The sequence below is a fragment of the Syngnathoides biaculeatus genome, chromosome 23, assembly GCF_019802595.1.
Source record: "Syngnathoides biaculeatus isolate LvHL_M chromosome 23, ASM1980259v1, whole genome shotgun sequence".
Lineage (NCBI taxonomy): Eukaryota > Metazoa > Chordata > Actinopteri > Syngnathiformes > Syngnathidae > Syngnathoides > Syngnathoides biaculeatus.
Genome location: NC_084662.1, coordinates 20,682,292 through 20,698,940, shown reverse-complemented (window position 1 = coordinate 20,698,940; position 16,649 = coordinate 20,682,292). Strand labels below are relative to the sequence as shown.

The following is a 16,649-nucleotide window of genomic DNA, read 5'->3' as shown; positions in this document are numbered from 1 at the left end:
TTACTTTTAAACCTGATGGTTGGGTAGGCATGCAAGAGACCACCCAACTTTTGTGAAGATGCAATGGAAAAGTAATTTTTGGATAATCCAGTCATCCATTTTCGGAACCGCTTATCCTTACAAAGGTCACAGGGCTAGTGAAGCCTATCCCGGCTATCTTTGGACAGGAGGCAGGGTACACCCTGGACTGGGTGGCAGCCAATTGCACGGCACATAGGGACTAATCAGTTGCGCCAATATTTTGATAATATATCCCCTTTAACTTTCATTGGTAACAACTACAAGTGGATACAGATCTCAGTCTGTGTTCTCACCAGAGTGTTTTGCTGCGTGTTTGGTCCGTTGATGGCATGCGTATTGGAGACGCATGCCTGCAACCCAGCCGCCATTCTGCCTGGCTCGGATTCAGCTCCGTCCTGGGATCTCATAGCTGCCATCCTGCTGCCGCTGCGCAGTGTTGGGACTCAGCAGTCAAGCGCAGGGTCGCACCTCTCTGCGGGTGACGCACCACAAAAGCACGAGATGTGAAGCAACCAAAATATTTTTATGAGCGTATCATTTTGCAACTGTTTCCAAGCTGATGAAATACTGTATTTTACACATCTCGCACTCAAAATTACTCAAATAAGTTATCCTTTGCATCAATTTTTCCCCAGAAATATAAATTCATGAAAATGATGAATTCTAACCAGGTTTACTTGAAATAACCTTGGATAAAATTGACCCCAGAGAACAATAATGTGTACAACACGTTTACAGGACACTGAAAATACCTCATCGTGTTTACCCAGATAGCCAGAATAATTGAGAAAACTCATTAAATATGAGGTAAAACAGTTTTGTCAAAGGGAACGAACATTCCCCAAACCATGTTTACACCTCTCACACATCATGGTTCAATGGAAACAATTACTGCACTTCACTCTCATCATTGAAAAAAATGTGTGTTAAAACTGTTTTAATGTACTAAATAGGGGCGAGCGAGTACTGATACTAGGTATCAGACTGATTCTGGCCGTAGTTCAAGGTAATGGGTATTTGTGAAGGCTGACGATTTCAGCCACTGAAGAAATAAAAATGAGATATTAAGTATTTCTTGCCAGGCATCCTGTGCATTGGAAAGAGAGGTCTTTGTTCACATTTATCTGGCATTTGTTAATTGAAATTGTATGTATCAAAAGTTCTTATATCAGTATTGGTGAGGCTTTAAGCGTGAGTGGTACTTGTGGTAAGGATTTGAATTAAAGTTGTATTGAACATACCCTAGTACTGACTGAAATGAACAATTGAAGCCAGTGTATTAAGCCAAACAGAACACGTTGCAAACATAAAATTACTTTTGTTTTTAAATTACTGATTAAATGGGTCAATGTAACCTGCAACGTAAACGGGATGGTAAAGTTGTTAGCTGTTGTGGATTGATTTCCACAGCATACAAGGTAACTGGCCCAATTGCTTACTGGGTGCTGTGCTAATTTTGAGTGTTTGCTGTGTTGTCTGCTGACAAATATGTGTTCCTGGTAAAAAAAAAAAAAAAAAAAAAAAAAAAACAATACGCACACACAAGTGACCAACACCAATATGGTCAGAAAGATGATTAATAGTTGCAATGTATTATACCGCATGCATACTGTAAGTGGCAGAAAAGTGGGTGGCTGGTGAACACATCGGCCTCACAGTTCTGATGACCCAGGTTCAAATGTGGGCCTCCCTGTGTGGATTCTGCATGTTCTCCCCGTTTCTACATGCGTTTTCTCCGGGTACTCCAGTTTCCTTCGAAACATGCCCAAAAACATGCATTAATTGGAGACTAAATTGCCCTTTGGTGTGATTGTGAGTGCGGATTATTGCTTGTTTATGTGTGCCTTGTGATTGGCTGCCAGCCACTTCAGGATGTACCTCCCTTCTACCTGATAATAGCTGGCATAGGTTCCAGCACTCACATGACCCTTGTGAGGGTTAAGTGGCTCAGAAAATGGATAGATGGATACATATAAATCCTGGTGAATCCGTTAATATTTGTTTTTAAAGTACCACTCTTATGAAATGCATGATTTTTAGTATGTTATTAATGAAAAAAAGGCAGCCAGAATTTTCACCACAGAACATGATTTTGATGTATATGGCATTCTGTCACTCCCGCCATGAAAATCCTCTCGAGGGATTTGTTTTCGAGAAGAAGCAAGAAGTGACGTCCAGGGCAGTAGCGCACTAAAGGGGTCTTGTCTGTTTATACTAGTTATACCTGCTAGAAGGTAGATCATTGTTCCTTCGTGCCAAAATGCCGGCTCATTGTATAGCTGGATATTGCTCAAACACTCGGGAGGATGGATTCTTTCTTCATACTTTTCAAAAAGACCCGGTACGTCATGAAAAATGTATTGCACGGGTACAAAGGATGAGAGCTTCATGGGGTCCAAATGACAGGTAGGTGCGCATACAGCTACTAAAAAAAAAAAAAAAACAAGAGTTTGGGGAGGACCACGTAGTCCATCTCTCATAACGTAACAAAAGAACCGCGTACGTATGACAGGGGTGCTAAATGTGTCGATGTGCGCGTCGGCATTGGGCTCACCAGCGAAGGCTTCCGCATCGGGGCCGACGCAGAACCCGAGGTGGTTTGTCCGCAAGCGGGAGGAGAAAGGAGCTTCCCATCGGCAAATAATAGTTTTGGGGGCCTGGGGGGACTTAATCCTCTCAGAATGTAATAAAAGATCTGCGCACCGAAGTCAGGGGTGCTAAATGTGGCAATGTACCCATTGGTGCTGAACACACCGCGGTGGCTCGTCGTGGCGCTGGGCTGCAGTGGCTCATCACCGCCGAGCAGAGGTGGATCGGACGGGGAGGCGGTTTGGCCACGGCGTCGTCGTCACTCGCGGGCGGGGTTGTTTTTATCACCACCGCACGGAGGTGGATCGGGTGATGAGGTGGTTTGGCCGCATGTGGTTTCGCAATGATCCACATATCATCTAAATATGGCTCAAACAATAGGGTAATATTGCCCCGGACACTTCACTCGATTGTGACATGTTCTGTTCTTGGAAAAGAGTTTCCGTGTCTGAAGGGGCGTGTCCCATAGTAGGTGGCACAGCCTGTTTTCAATGGCGAAGGTCCCAGTGTGACGTCACGGACAGATGATGCAGCCAATATGGCGACCACTTAGATATTGAATGAGACTTTTGCAACTTTGCGCATGGATGACGTGCTCTCTGCTCATATTTATTTTTTCGTATAGAGATTGAAGAGAATAATGTTATATGTATTTTTCATTACAATATCTATTTTTGAATTTTTATAGAGCTGACACTTGGGCTTTAAATTCAGATCATAGAGTCCATTGTCCATTTTCCCAAGCCGCTTATTCTTTAAATGCCAATGCCCTTCAAATATGCCTCAAAAGTTGCATCAAATATTTGATTCATCATGCTTTCATGTCAATGGCACATCTGCCTCACCGTTCTGAGGACATGTGGGAGGGCAGACCCAAGTATCTCGAGGTTGTACATGCGTTTTCTCCCGGTACTGTACTATGGTTTCCTCAGCTCAAAAACTTGCATTGTAGGTTCATTGAAGACTCTAAATTGCAAATGGTTGTGAGTTTATATGTGCCCTGTGACCGGCTGACGATGAGTTCAAGGTGTAGCCCACCTCTCGCCTAGAGTCAGCTGGGATAGGCTCCAGAAAAAAAGTGGAAAAGTGTAAAAATATAATAAAGACTATCACTGCAACAGAACATAGTGACTAAAAGGGTACACAAGTCTGTCCTGGCATCTCTGTATAAAATGCTCAAGTCAATAAAAAGCAAGGCAACCTGCCAGTTTTAATGCCCCTTATTTAAACTTGCCCTGCGGCCAGTGATTTTGGTCTATGATTCTCTTACTAGGTTGCTCAGTACACTATTACAATGGTTGATGCAACAATAAGTACACATCAATAAGAAAAGAACGGCGTGTACACTACGAAGTGAGATGTGTGTAATCATTAAGCAGGGCGACTTGCATCAACCCCTCCACCGCTTGCATGTTTACCACCATGCATGCGTGCAGTTTTTATTCTTAGGGCCGCGGGTTAAGTTTTGTAAACATTAGGGTTATTATTATTATATTATGTGTGTCACAGATTTTGCAAATTTATATTTTTAGATTTCCTATGGGAAAATGTGTTTTGTGTTGTAAAATATGAACAATTCTGTGGTTTCAAAGCTTCCCACACCAGATTGCTGACTTTAGCGGTTCTAATTCATAAACTAGGATCTTGTTGTATCGGATTTTCAATGATTAATTTACAATGTTGCAAAAAATGTAATGTGGATCACATTGATTACCATATTTTCATGACCATAAGGCGCACTTAAATGTCTTTTCTCCAAAATGGACGGGGTGGGGCAACTTATGTGTGCACCGAGTTCCAAAATCTGTCAATCCTGTGTGACTGATGAAAGTTCCGTCTGACTGACGATTCCCTGCTGACAAAGGGCATGCGGACGTTAAAGGAGGAAGAGTACACGTGAAAGAGGCATGCCCCCAGTACTTTTGTAGTACTTATGTACACTGAAAAACAACATTGGCTTGGCTAAGGACCCCCAAAAACGGCTCCTACAAAGCCGCAAACTGCAAGCTATCAGTTACGCGGAGGAACATGGGAATCGAGAAACCACGAGAGAATTCAAGATCACCATGATCCCAGCATGCTTTGCGGCACCAAGGATGTAAATAGAGTTGAAAGTGCATGTTTTGTGCCATTTATGATCAATCCATCCATCCATTTTCTTAGCCACTTATCCTCACAAGGGTCGCGGGAAGCGCTGGAGCCTATCCCAGCTGTCAACAGGCAGGAGGCAGGATGCACCGTGAACTGGGTGCCAGCCAATCGCAGGGCACATCGAAACAAACAGCTGCACTCACTATCACACCTCGGGGCAATTTAAAGTGTCCAATAAATGTTGTATGTTTTTGAGACGTGGGAGGAAATCGTAGTGCACGGACAAAACCCACGCAGGCACGGGAAGAACATGCAAACTCCACACAGGAAGGGCTGGGATTGAACCCGGGTCCTCAGAACTGTGAGGCCAACGCTTTTCAGGTGATCCACCGTTCCGCCGTCATTTATTATTTCAGTCATTATTTTTGTTATTTTATCATTTGTTAGTTGCGCTATTCTGTTTGCTGTGGTGTGATAATTTTAGTTTTGATATGACCCCGTGATTGTGCATGACATCTTGACTAATGACTTGCTCTCATTTGGCCACCAAGACAGACCTCCTTGAAAAAGTTTAATTTTCATTTCTTCTGCAAGCGTTATTGCCTTTAGTCGAATGGTGACTGTATAGACGCTTCTCCTGGCTGTTCTTTGATTATTAATCCATTGCTTGAATTGGTCTTCCAATTCGGGCCACCTCGCCTTGTTTCCACGGAATCGCAGCTTCATCTTTCTTGACTTGCCGAAGCTCGTTTTCTTGCTTCCTTCACTTGTGAATCATGGATTCGTTGCTCTTGACTTCTTTCACAGCTGCTCGATTCCCATGTTTTGCCACGTAACTCATGGTTAGTGTTTAAACTGCACTTCGTAAACGTGTCTCTTCATCGTTGCCATTTTTGGGGGTCCTTAGCCAAACCGATGTTTTTTTGCACAATGCACATACTGGCACCATGTACCGAGAGGGCCTTTAGTGTCCTCTTTCATGCCTATGCTTGCCCCTTTAACGTCCGCATGCTGTCCTCAATCCTGTCAGCGTTTCCTCTATAGAAGCGGCGTGTTGGCAGGAAAGGCTCGCAGTCAGATACAGACTTGTAACTTGGTACACACGTAAGGTTCTCCGAATTATAAGGCACCCTGTTCATTTTGGAGAAAATTCAAGACTTCTAAGTGCAGTATGGTTGTGACAATATGATACATCAAACTCATAATTAACCCATTTGTGGGCAGCGTCCCGTTTTTGGGACATCATGATTTTCACGCATTATATCCTTCAGTATATCAAAATATTTAAGTGTTTTAATCAGAAGCCATAATTTGGTATCAGGAGAAAATAAGTCATTGGTCAAAGTTAGCACAGAGTTATTTCCCTTTCCTTCCTGACCCAACATGGCTGCCTCAAGTATACATGGAGCATTTTCCAAGAGAAGAAAGGGAGAAAGGTCAGTATTCAACCAAGTTTGTTTTCAAAATGCCAATCCATCAGTATTATTAATGCGTTAGTGTCATTCTAGAATAAGAATTAATTAATAAACTAGTCTCTAATATGAACCACTTCACAGAACTGATAACATACCCGTCCCAGTTTTGGGATGCTGCCGGCGAGAGGGTACATCTTTTTTGCCCTTTGCTTTATGCGTGAAATGAAAAAGGAGTGTTGTTTCCTTGATTGTGGCCTGTTAGGAAACTTTTATTTCAATAAGGCAAAAAATTGCCACCCTGCCCAAAAAGCTTTTAAATCAAAGGCAAAAACTAACAAACACCTGGATATAAAAACCTAACCTCCACAAAGAGGTCAATGATGTCTGGAGTGTGCGTGTGGTGCTTACGTTTTCCATAATGAAACTCTCTGCAATGCTTAATTTAACTATTTCTGCTTCCCGTAAGTATTTTTTTCCTTTATCTTCTCCCTTGAACTTTTGTTGCGGATGACATGCTTGTGATTCTGTTCTAAGATTCACGCTTGAACAAGTCTGATGACAGCATTATGGCGTCAGTTTTGTCACAAGTTCTGCCTCAACCAACAAAAGGCAGTAATGTGACGAAAAAAGAAATTCATGCATTCAATTTATGACGCATTCCTGTCAACTGACTTTGTGTAACATACCATAACACATTTGTTGAAATACCAGACTCCATTTCTTAAACATTCTCTGTGATCGACAAGCTAATATTGGAATCAACTGTATTACGTTTGGTTCACTGCAGTTTATTAACCTAAAAAAAATGGCTGCTTCGGGTCTGGTGAGATTTTCCCAAAGCAACCATCGTCACATATCACTGGAAGTTTGAATGTTATTCCAGGAATCTGGAGAAAACTACCATTCAGTTCTTGAAGCCTTTGGAAAATTCAGTTGCCCAAGTACGTGACAGACAACACGTTGAGTTGATGTCACCTGATGATTCATGATGACCTCTCAGTGTAAGGGTCAAATGGGAATATTGCTGCATTTGCAGAAGTAGGAAAACAGTAATCCAAGATAACAAAAGAGAACTTTAAAAACAGGAACTTTCTTCTCTGGTTTGGCATAATTTGTCCTTAATTCCTCTGACCAACTGGTTGCTCAAATGCTTCCAGATGTTAAATCTCTTTATTCATTTATTTTTTTTTTTATCAAATGCTGAAACTCAATAATTGTGTTGAATCTTAAATTAACCTCTTCAACTATTTCAAAAACTTGGCTTAACTGGAGAATAAGTAAGTAAACCTACAGAAAAATGGTGGGAAAAGATTCATCTCCGCGTAAATTCCAGATGGAAATGCGATTTACAACAATTAAAATTTACTAATCAGAGTAGCACTCAATTCCCATCATAGCTCAGCTAAGCCTGACAAATATTTACTTTGGTTTAGTACAAAATTAAACATCAATTTAACACTTTTCCTGGGTGTACTTGAATGTTGTCATAAAGATTTTTTTGAGAAAATTCAAAAACTTAATGTTGCAACTTACACAACAGTGGACCCTCAACATATTCACAGTGTGGTAGTTACAAATTCATCTTTACACAGATGTTTTTTTTTTGGGGGGGGCTATCGTGGCTGTAAAACCTCACATATTGACAATTTTTAATTAAAATAATTTGATGATACGGTCAGAAGTAAGTGTCTCTTTAATTCATTCCAAAAATAAATCAACCAACCAAACTCCAATCAATCAAGACTTCCACAGCAGCAGAATGAATTTGGTGGAAGCTCCACCTACACTCGGGGTGTCAAATTAATACTAGTTTAGATTCATCCATCTATTTTCTGAGCCGCTTATCCTCACAAGGCCCATGGGACTTCTGGAGCTAATCACTGCTGTCATCTGGGAGGTGGCAGGGTACACCCTTGACTGGTTGCCCGCCAATGGCAGGGCACATGGAGACAGATAACAGTCGCACTCACAATCACACCAGGGCCAATTTAGAGTCTCCAAGTAATGCATGTTTGTGGGATTTGGGTGGAAACCGGAGTGCCCAGAGAAAACCCACGCAGGCACAGGGAGAACATGCAAACTCCACACAGGTGGAACCGGGATTTGAACCGTGGTCCTCACAACTGTGATGCAGATGCTCGAATTTAGCTCCAAGTTCACTCCAATTTGATCTCAAGTAGGCACGACCTGTATACAGTAATCCCTTACTCATTGTGGGGGTTAGGGTCCAGACCACCCCAAATGAAATTTGTAAAATAGTGACCACAAATGTTTTTGATTACAGTATTTATCCATACTGTCAATCTTTATTAATCTTCCTTAAACTCCTTTTAACATCTACCGTACTCATAAACACTTTCTTAAACATACAGCAAGTAGTACTGTAGTACTATCTACATTTTATTCCTTGTCATATGTTTTTACAGATTATTTCTAGCACTCATTTTACCACATTACAGCAAATCCTATGATAATGCAGCCCTATGGGGGCACAAACCAGTGCAATCTGTAGGCCGGTCCCAAGCCCGGATAAATGCAGAGGGTTGCGTCAGGAAGGGCATCCGGCGTAAAAACTGTGCCAAACAAATATGAGCGTTCATCTAAAGAATCCCATACCGGATCAGTCGTGGCCCGGGTTAACAACGCCCGCCCCCGGCACTGCTAACCTGCAGGGCGTCGTTGGAAATTCAGCTACTGTGGGTTGAAGACAAAGAAAAGGAGGAAACCGGATCCATCGTCAGAAGAAAAAGAGGAATGCACAGAGCCTACAACTGAGTGTAAGGACTTTGAATGTTGGGACTATGACAGGAAAAGCTCAGGAGTTGACATGATGATTAGAAGAAAGGTTGATATTCTGTGCATCCAAGAGAGCAGGTGGAAAGGTAGTAAGGCTAGAAGTTTGGGAGCAGGGTTTAAATTATTCTACCACGGAGTAGATGGGAAGAGAAATGGAGTAGGGGTTATTTTAAAGGACGAGCTGGCTAAGAATGTCTTGGAGGTGAAAAGAGTATCAGATCGAGTGATGAGACTAAAATTTGAAATTGAGGGTGTTATCTATAATGTGGTTAGCGGCTATGCCCCACAGGTAGGATGTGACCTAGAGTTGAAAGAGAAATTCTGGAAGGAACTAGATGAAGTAGTTCTGAGCATCCCAGACAGCGAGAGAGTTGTGATTGGTGCAGATTGTAATGGACATATTGGTAAAGGAAACAGGGGCGATGAAGAAGTGATGGGTAACTACGGCATCCAGGAAAGGAACTTTGAGGGACAGATGGTGGTGGACTTTGCAAAAAGGATGGAGATGGCTGTAGTGAACACTTATTTCCAGAAGAGGGAGGAACATATAGTGACCTACAAGAGCGGAGGTAGAAGCACGCAGGTGGATTATATTTTGTGCAGACGATGTAATCTGAAGGAGGTTACTGACTGGAAAGTAGTGGTAGGGGAGAGTGTAGCTCAACAGCATAGGATGGTAGTGTGTAGGATGACTCTGGTGGTGGGTAGGAAGTTTAAGAAGACAAAGGTAGAGCAGAGAACCATGTGGTGGAAGCTGAGAAAGGAAGAATGTTGTGCGGCCTTCCGGAAAGAGGTGAGACAGGCTCTCGATGGACAACCAAAGCTCTTGGAAGACTGGACGACGACAGCCAAGGTGATCAGAGAGACAGGCAGGAGAGTACTTGGTGTGTCATCTGGTAGGAAAGGGGAGAAGGAGACTTGGTGGTGGAATCCCAAAATACAGGGAGTCATACAAGGAAAGAGATTAGCGAAGAAGAAGTGGGATACTGAGAGGACTGAGGAGAGGCGAAAGGAGTACATCGAGATGCGACGTAGGGCAAAGGTAGTGGACACGAAAGAAGGAGAAAAGGATCTCTACAGGTTGGCCAGACAGCAGGTAAGGGTGATTAAGGATAGAGATGGAAATGTGTTGACTGGTGCCAGTAGTGTGCTAAATAGATGGAAAGAATACTTTGAGAAGTTGGTGAATGAAGAAAATGAGAGAGAAGGAAGAGTTGAAGAGGCAAGTGTGAAGGACCAGGAAGTGGCAATGATTACTAAGGGGGAAGTCAGAAAGGCACTACAAAGGATGAAAAATGGAAAGGCAGTTGGTCCTGATGACATACCGGTAGAGGTATGGAAGCAATTTGGAGAGATGGCTATAGAGTTTTTGACCAACTTATTCAACAGAATACTAGCGGGCGAAAAGATGCCTGAAGAATGGAGGAAAAGTGATCTAGTTCCCATTTTTAAGAACAAAGGGGATGTTCAGAGCTGTGGGAACGATAGAGGAATAAAGTTGATGAGCCACACAATGAAGTTATGGGAAAGAGTAGTGGAGGCTCGGGACAGAAGTAAGTATCTGCGAGCAACAGTATGGTTTCATGCCTAGAAAGAGTACCACAGATGCATTATTTGCCTTGTGGATGCTAGTGGAAAAGTACAGAGAAGGTCAGAAGGAGCTACATTCTGTCTTTGTGGATCTAGAGAAAGCCAATGACAGAGTACCAAGAGAGGAACTGTGGTACTGCATGCGTAAGTCTGGTGTGGCAGAGAAGTATGTTAAAATAGTACAGGACATGTATGATGGCAGCAGAACAATGGTGAGGTGTGCCTTAGGTGTGACAGAGAAATTTAAGGTGGAGGTGGGACTGCATCAGGGATCAGCTCTGAGCCCCTTCCTGTTTGCGGTGTTAATGGATAGGCTGACAGATGAGGTTAGACTGGAATCCCCTTGGACCATGATGTTCGCAGATGATATTGTGATATGCAGTGAAAGCAGGGAGCATGCAGAGGAACAATTAGAAAGATGGAGACATGCACTGGAAAGGAGAGGAATGAAGATTAGCCGAAGTAAAACAGAATATATGTGCGTGAATGAGAAAAGTGGAGGAGTAAGAGTGAAGCTCCAGGGAGAAGAGATAGCGAGGGTGGACGACTTCCAATACTTGGGGTCAACAATCCAGAGCAATGGTGAGTGTGGTACGGAAGTGAAGAAACGGGTCCAAGCAGGTTGGAACAGCTGGCGAAAGGTGTCTGGTGTGTTATGTGACAGAAGAGTCTCTGCTAGGATGAAGGGCAAAGTTTACAAAACAGTGGTGAGGCTGGCCATGATGTACGGATTAGAGACGGTGGCACTGAAGAAACAGCAGGAAGCAGAACTGGAGGTGGCAGAAATGAAGATGTTGAGGTTCTCGCTCGGAGTGAGCAGGTTGGATAGGATTAGAAATGAGCTCATTAGAGGGACAGCCAAAGTTGGATGTTTTGCTGACAAGGTTAGAGAAAGCAGACTTCGATGGATTGGACACATTCAGAGGCGAGAGAGTGAGTATATTGGTGGTTGGGTGCTGAGGATGGAGCTGCCAGGCAAAAGGGCGAGAGGAAGACCAAAGAGAAGGTTTATGGATGTGGTGAGGGAAGACATGAGGGCAGTTGGGGTTCGAGAGGAAGATGCAGGAGATAGGCTAGGATGGCAAAAGATGACACAATGTGGCGACCCCTAACGGGACAAGCCGAAAGGAAAAGAAGAAGAAGACAGCAAATCCCATGATATGGCAAATAATAAATAATAAATAAATATACTCAGATATTATTATATTATATATAAAAATATAAGAAAAATCCACTGAATCCATATTATGTGACCTAAGGAAAACAACACTGCGATCGTGGCCTAATATCCCCCCCTGAGAAAAAGGGGTGCAAACAATTCCAAGTGCCTTTGGAAAATATTCACCTTTATTGATAATTATCTTGTTGAAAAGCTTGTTTCAAATCATATTGAAATATCTGAAATGTCAACTAAAACAAGTGCAATCTGAACAATCTTATGAATCAGGATTTTCATTCATGCATAACTTACAGACCACAGTGGACCATGGGACACCTTTTATAAATAAGAGTCTATGAACAAATGAAGTGAAACTGAGCCCACGGGCTGGTTGTGGCCGTATGTTTGACCTCCCTGATGTAGACACACATTCCCTTGCTCCACTCACACTCCCTGACTCGCTCATCCATTCATAAATCTAACAGCAGCAGTATTACATTTGTGATTGACAAGTCAGGGCTCGTAAATCAATTCGAGGCCGGGGTCACTTTCTGCTTTGGCTCACGATAGTTTTGCCAAACTAGGACAAAGAACAACATCAAAACCATTTGAATCCACTATGCCTGGATCAGACGACAGGATTTTAGCCCATCAATGGCACGATTTCCTCTATCCCGAGTGTTTTGCCAGCCCCACCAGCTAAAGAAGTAGACTTTCTTAACAGTCCATGCCACCTCTGACTGTTAATCAATCAAGGCGTCTCCTGCACTTTGCTGTGGAGTCAAAAATGCTCACTGTTACATCGTAGACTGCACTGCTACAGTAACTTTTTCATAATCATCATGATCATCATCAGGAAGATGTCAACTGTATTGCAAAGATGTCTGGCCAACCATGTCATTATATGTGGCCCGCGAAATCTTAATTCCACGATTTTTTGCTAAAATCTGTACCAAAGTTTCAAATATTCATATCCAATAAATAAGAATGTTGCGATATCGTAAGCATTTTATCTTTAACGAGTATCTTGATCAACAGTTGACCAAAGTATTATCCTTCACTCCTGCTCTGAAAACTAGTCATCCATCAATGTTGTTGCATGTTATAAGATGATAAGTCGGTGAAACTTTTAGATGGGTTCAGAGCCACAATAGCCCACTGAGGAAAACTGTAACTATAATGTGGCGGGCAACAAAAATGAGTTTGACACCTCTGCTATTGTATTTTTAAGGGTGGAGCAATATGTTTTTAAGTGTTTGAAGTGATATTTACATGTTTTCGGATCATACATTGTGTTTTTATGATTTTGAGTATTAATACAAGCGATGATAGCTTTGAGTAAAGTGTCAATTATTTGTGGAACGGAGTGACAAAGTATTTGGTCACGCTGCCTGTCACTACACTCTGTATGATGTATAATCTTGTCCTACTGTGCTAATGTGTGTTAATCATTAAAATAAATTAGCGGCATTAGATGGGGCTATTCCGCGACCCTCGTGAGGATAAGCAGCAACGAAAATGGATGGATGGATGGATGGATGGATGGATGGATGGATGGATGGATGGATGGATGGATGGATGGATGGATGGGGCTAAGGCGGCACAGTGGGGTAGCTGGAAAGCGTTGGCCTCACAATTCTAAACTCCCAGGTTCGATCCCGGACCCGCTTGTGTGGAGTTTGCATGATCTCCCCATGCCTGCGTGGGTTTTCTCCAGGCGCTCCAGTTTCCTCCCACATCCCAAAAACGTGCAACATTAATTAGGCACTCTAAATTGCCCCTAGGTGTGATTGTGACTGCGGCTCTTTGTCTCTATGTGCCCTGCGATTGGCTGGCAAGTAGTTCAGGGTGTAACCCGCCTCCTGGCTGTTGACAGCTGGGATAGGCCCCAGCACTCCCGTCACCCTCGTGAGAATAAGCAGCTAAGAAAATGCATAGAAAATTGATAGATGGGGATAGAGGGGGGGATTTTTTGAGAGATTATTTTAATATTATTATACTCTCATGTCATACGGACAGTTTTTTCATCCATCCATCCATTTTTGTACCACTTATACTCACAATGGTCGCTGGAGTCCTTTTCAGCCACCCTGAACTGATTGCCAGCTATTTTCAAGGCACATATAAAGAAACAACCATTTTCATTCATATTCACACAGGCAATTTAGAGTCTTCAATGAGCCTGCCAAGCAAGATTTTGGACCGGAGAAAACATGCAAACCGGGATTTGAAAACCGTTCCTCATAAACATGGGTTAGATGTGCTAACCAGTCGTCCGCAATTTGTACATATATAACAAACAGTGTTTTTGTTTTTTTTTAATACCGTATATTACATATTTTCTATATTTGGGAATTTTGTGGTAATCAAGTAATCAGCCTGCGAATCAATAAAAAGGCTCTCATCTGCGTTGTGCTGCACTGTTCTATTTTGCATCGCATGCCACCAATTGATTCAAAGGCTTTATATTTTGAAATGTTCATTTTGATCAGTAACACATTTTGATCTATGTGTTACTGTAATACTGAATTTTGATTAGCGCTACATCGACTCGAAAGTTGGAGAGGCTATTTCTGTTGTTTACTGTACTGTTTGGGAAGCCATGGCGTTCTGCTAAATTTCAAATTTCCCACCCTCCCGTTTGTCTCCGAATGCAGCGTTAAACCTGTCAAAGCGTTCCACCAATCAGAGTCGAGAACGCGTAGTAAACAACCGGCGTCATTGTGGGCAGGCACCTCCCCCGATTGGCTGGCCGCTCATTTTTAGGCACACACCCCCCTTCCTGACAACGTGTTCGGACACGAGTTTCGCCGGGAGGCGCTGTGCTGGACGACGGGAGAGTGCCGAAAATAACCGTGATTTCTGCCTGTACACTCGTAAAAAATGGACGCAGCAAAGCAAAAACACTAGCGTGGCAAATCACACTTCGATGCAAAGGGCAAAAGCAAACGAGAGTGGGTCATGGGGGTGGGGTGGTGAAAAAAATAATCACCCGTCAAAGCCGCATATTGAGCATGCCCAAATGCGACTCAAATTATGCATAAATGAATGCAAAGGAAATGCACAAACATTCTGATCAGACACCTTGGAGATTGGGTTAGAATCGGTCGCACATTCGACGCAGTTGCGTCCAAAATGGAGCTTCGTGTACAATACAAGTTCAACTAGATGCAACACACCGCTTGTTTACATTCGTCTCTTCACCAAAACAACGAATAAATAGCACATTTAGCTCAGCAAAGTTGCACTACATCGCTGATCTCCGCCCGGCAACCCTTACAGCGTCAGCAAATACCCCACCCCCTCCTTCCCGTTCCAAGCACACAGCTTAAGCAAAACAATATTTGAATATTTGCATGCAGTGTTCAATCAGTCCTATTGGGTCGCAAAACAAACGCTCTTGGACTTACACGGTCGATAAACACGATCGATCCGTCTCTTCGGTGCAGGCGGTCGCGGGGGTCGTCGCCTGTCCCGGCAGTCGGAGTGCCGGGGAAAGGAAGGGAAGAAGGGGGTTGGTCCGTGCAAGAGACGTGCGTCTACGTGTAGCTGTTTGCGAGAGCAATGCCCGCCTGACAGCTGGCCACAGCGCCGTTAGCGACGTCGCACGGCTTAGCTCAGCATCGTCAAATAGCCCACATGGCTTGGACTCGGGACCTACATGTCATGTCATGTATTGTATTATTATTATTATTATTATTATAATTATCAATAGTAGTTGTACATTATTGTCATTATACTGAACTGGTTGCCAGCCAATCGCAAGGAAAACAAACAACCATTTGCACTCACAATGACACATATGGGCAATTTAGAGTTGAATGCATTTTTTGAGGATGTGGGAAGAAACCGGAGTGCCGGAACATGCAAACCCCACACAGGTGGGGCCGGGATCCTCAGAACCAACGTTCTAGAACTGTATGCATTAATTATTATAATTATTAATTATTTTAGAATTCTCACGTTTGCATTTGTAAAACTAGTGTTCAAATTCTGGCCCTAAGACTGTTTGCTGCACAGGTTTTGTTGACCCTCGTAGATTCTAACAATACAAATGTGGAACATTTAACTCGTCACAGTATTCTTTTTTAATATTGAGCCTTTCTGCCCATCAGCAAAAAGACGTGTGTATGCAGAAAACAGGATTTGAATTTGAAATGTAAAGTGATCACATGTTCAATAGTTACTACAATTCACTGTCTGAAATTTAACTGGCTACAATTTGCTGTCTAAAATTCACTGTCTGTGTCACCAGGCAAGGTTACTTCAGGTCAGAACCAAACAGCCAGACAATCCAGTTACGCTTTCTTAGTATGTGAGGTCACGTGACTAAGAAAGCATAACTGCATTGGCTGGGTGTACAGTTCTGACCTGAAGGAACCCTGCCTGGTGGCACAGACGGTGAATTTCAGACAGCGAATGGTAGCCGGTTGAATTTCAGACAGTGAATTGTATCCAGTTGAATTGCTAACATGGAAAAGTTACATTGAAATATAACAATTGAAAATGTGATCACTGTACATTTCAAATTCAAACCCTGTTTTTTTGTGGCATTTCAAATTCAAATCCTGGTGGCACTAATTTACTTCCATACAAGTGCCCCCCTTCCAAAAAAGATACCGTGGTAGGTGTCAGCTGCTATATTTTTCATTAAAGAATTCTATATTTTTTATATATTTGTACAATACATTTAAAATACACACAACAGGCCAACATGAGACATCAAATTAGTGTTAACTCAGAGAATACTGAACATAAAATGCAAACATTGCAAATGCAGTGTGTACAATATATGTACCGTGTGTACAGTATGTAACATGCATTTTCTAACATTATTAAGCATTCAAGCTACCTTCTACCGAGTGTTCAAAACATTCACAAGCGTATGGCTTGCATTTCTGGCCAGAGTGAAAGCAGATCTGCTCAGTCGTGAAAGTCTCGATCTCGTCTCCTTGCTGACAAATGTTGCGTCTTATCGCAGTGATTTC

At 42.7% G+C, this 16,649-nt stretch overlaps 1 protein-coding gene across 1 annotated transcript in view; it reads right to left on the bottom strand.

The window, feature by feature from the left end:
- The window catches only part of znf395b (zinc finger protein 395b), a 38,787-nt gene extending 23,501 nt beyond the window's left edge, over window positions 1-15,286 (bottom strand). Inside the window, exons 1-2 of the mRNA XM_061812952.1 lie at window positions 15,072-15,286; window positions 315-493 (exon numbers count right to left, since the gene is read on the bottom strand). Of these exons, the coding sequence (XP_061668936.1) occupies window positions 315-437 (123 nt within the window). The 5' untranslated portion in view covers window positions 438-493; window positions 15,072-15,286. The remainder of the gene's footprint in view (window positions 1-314; window positions 494-15,071) is intronic.
- Between the last annotated feature and the right edge of the window lie 1,363 nt (window positions 15,287-16,649).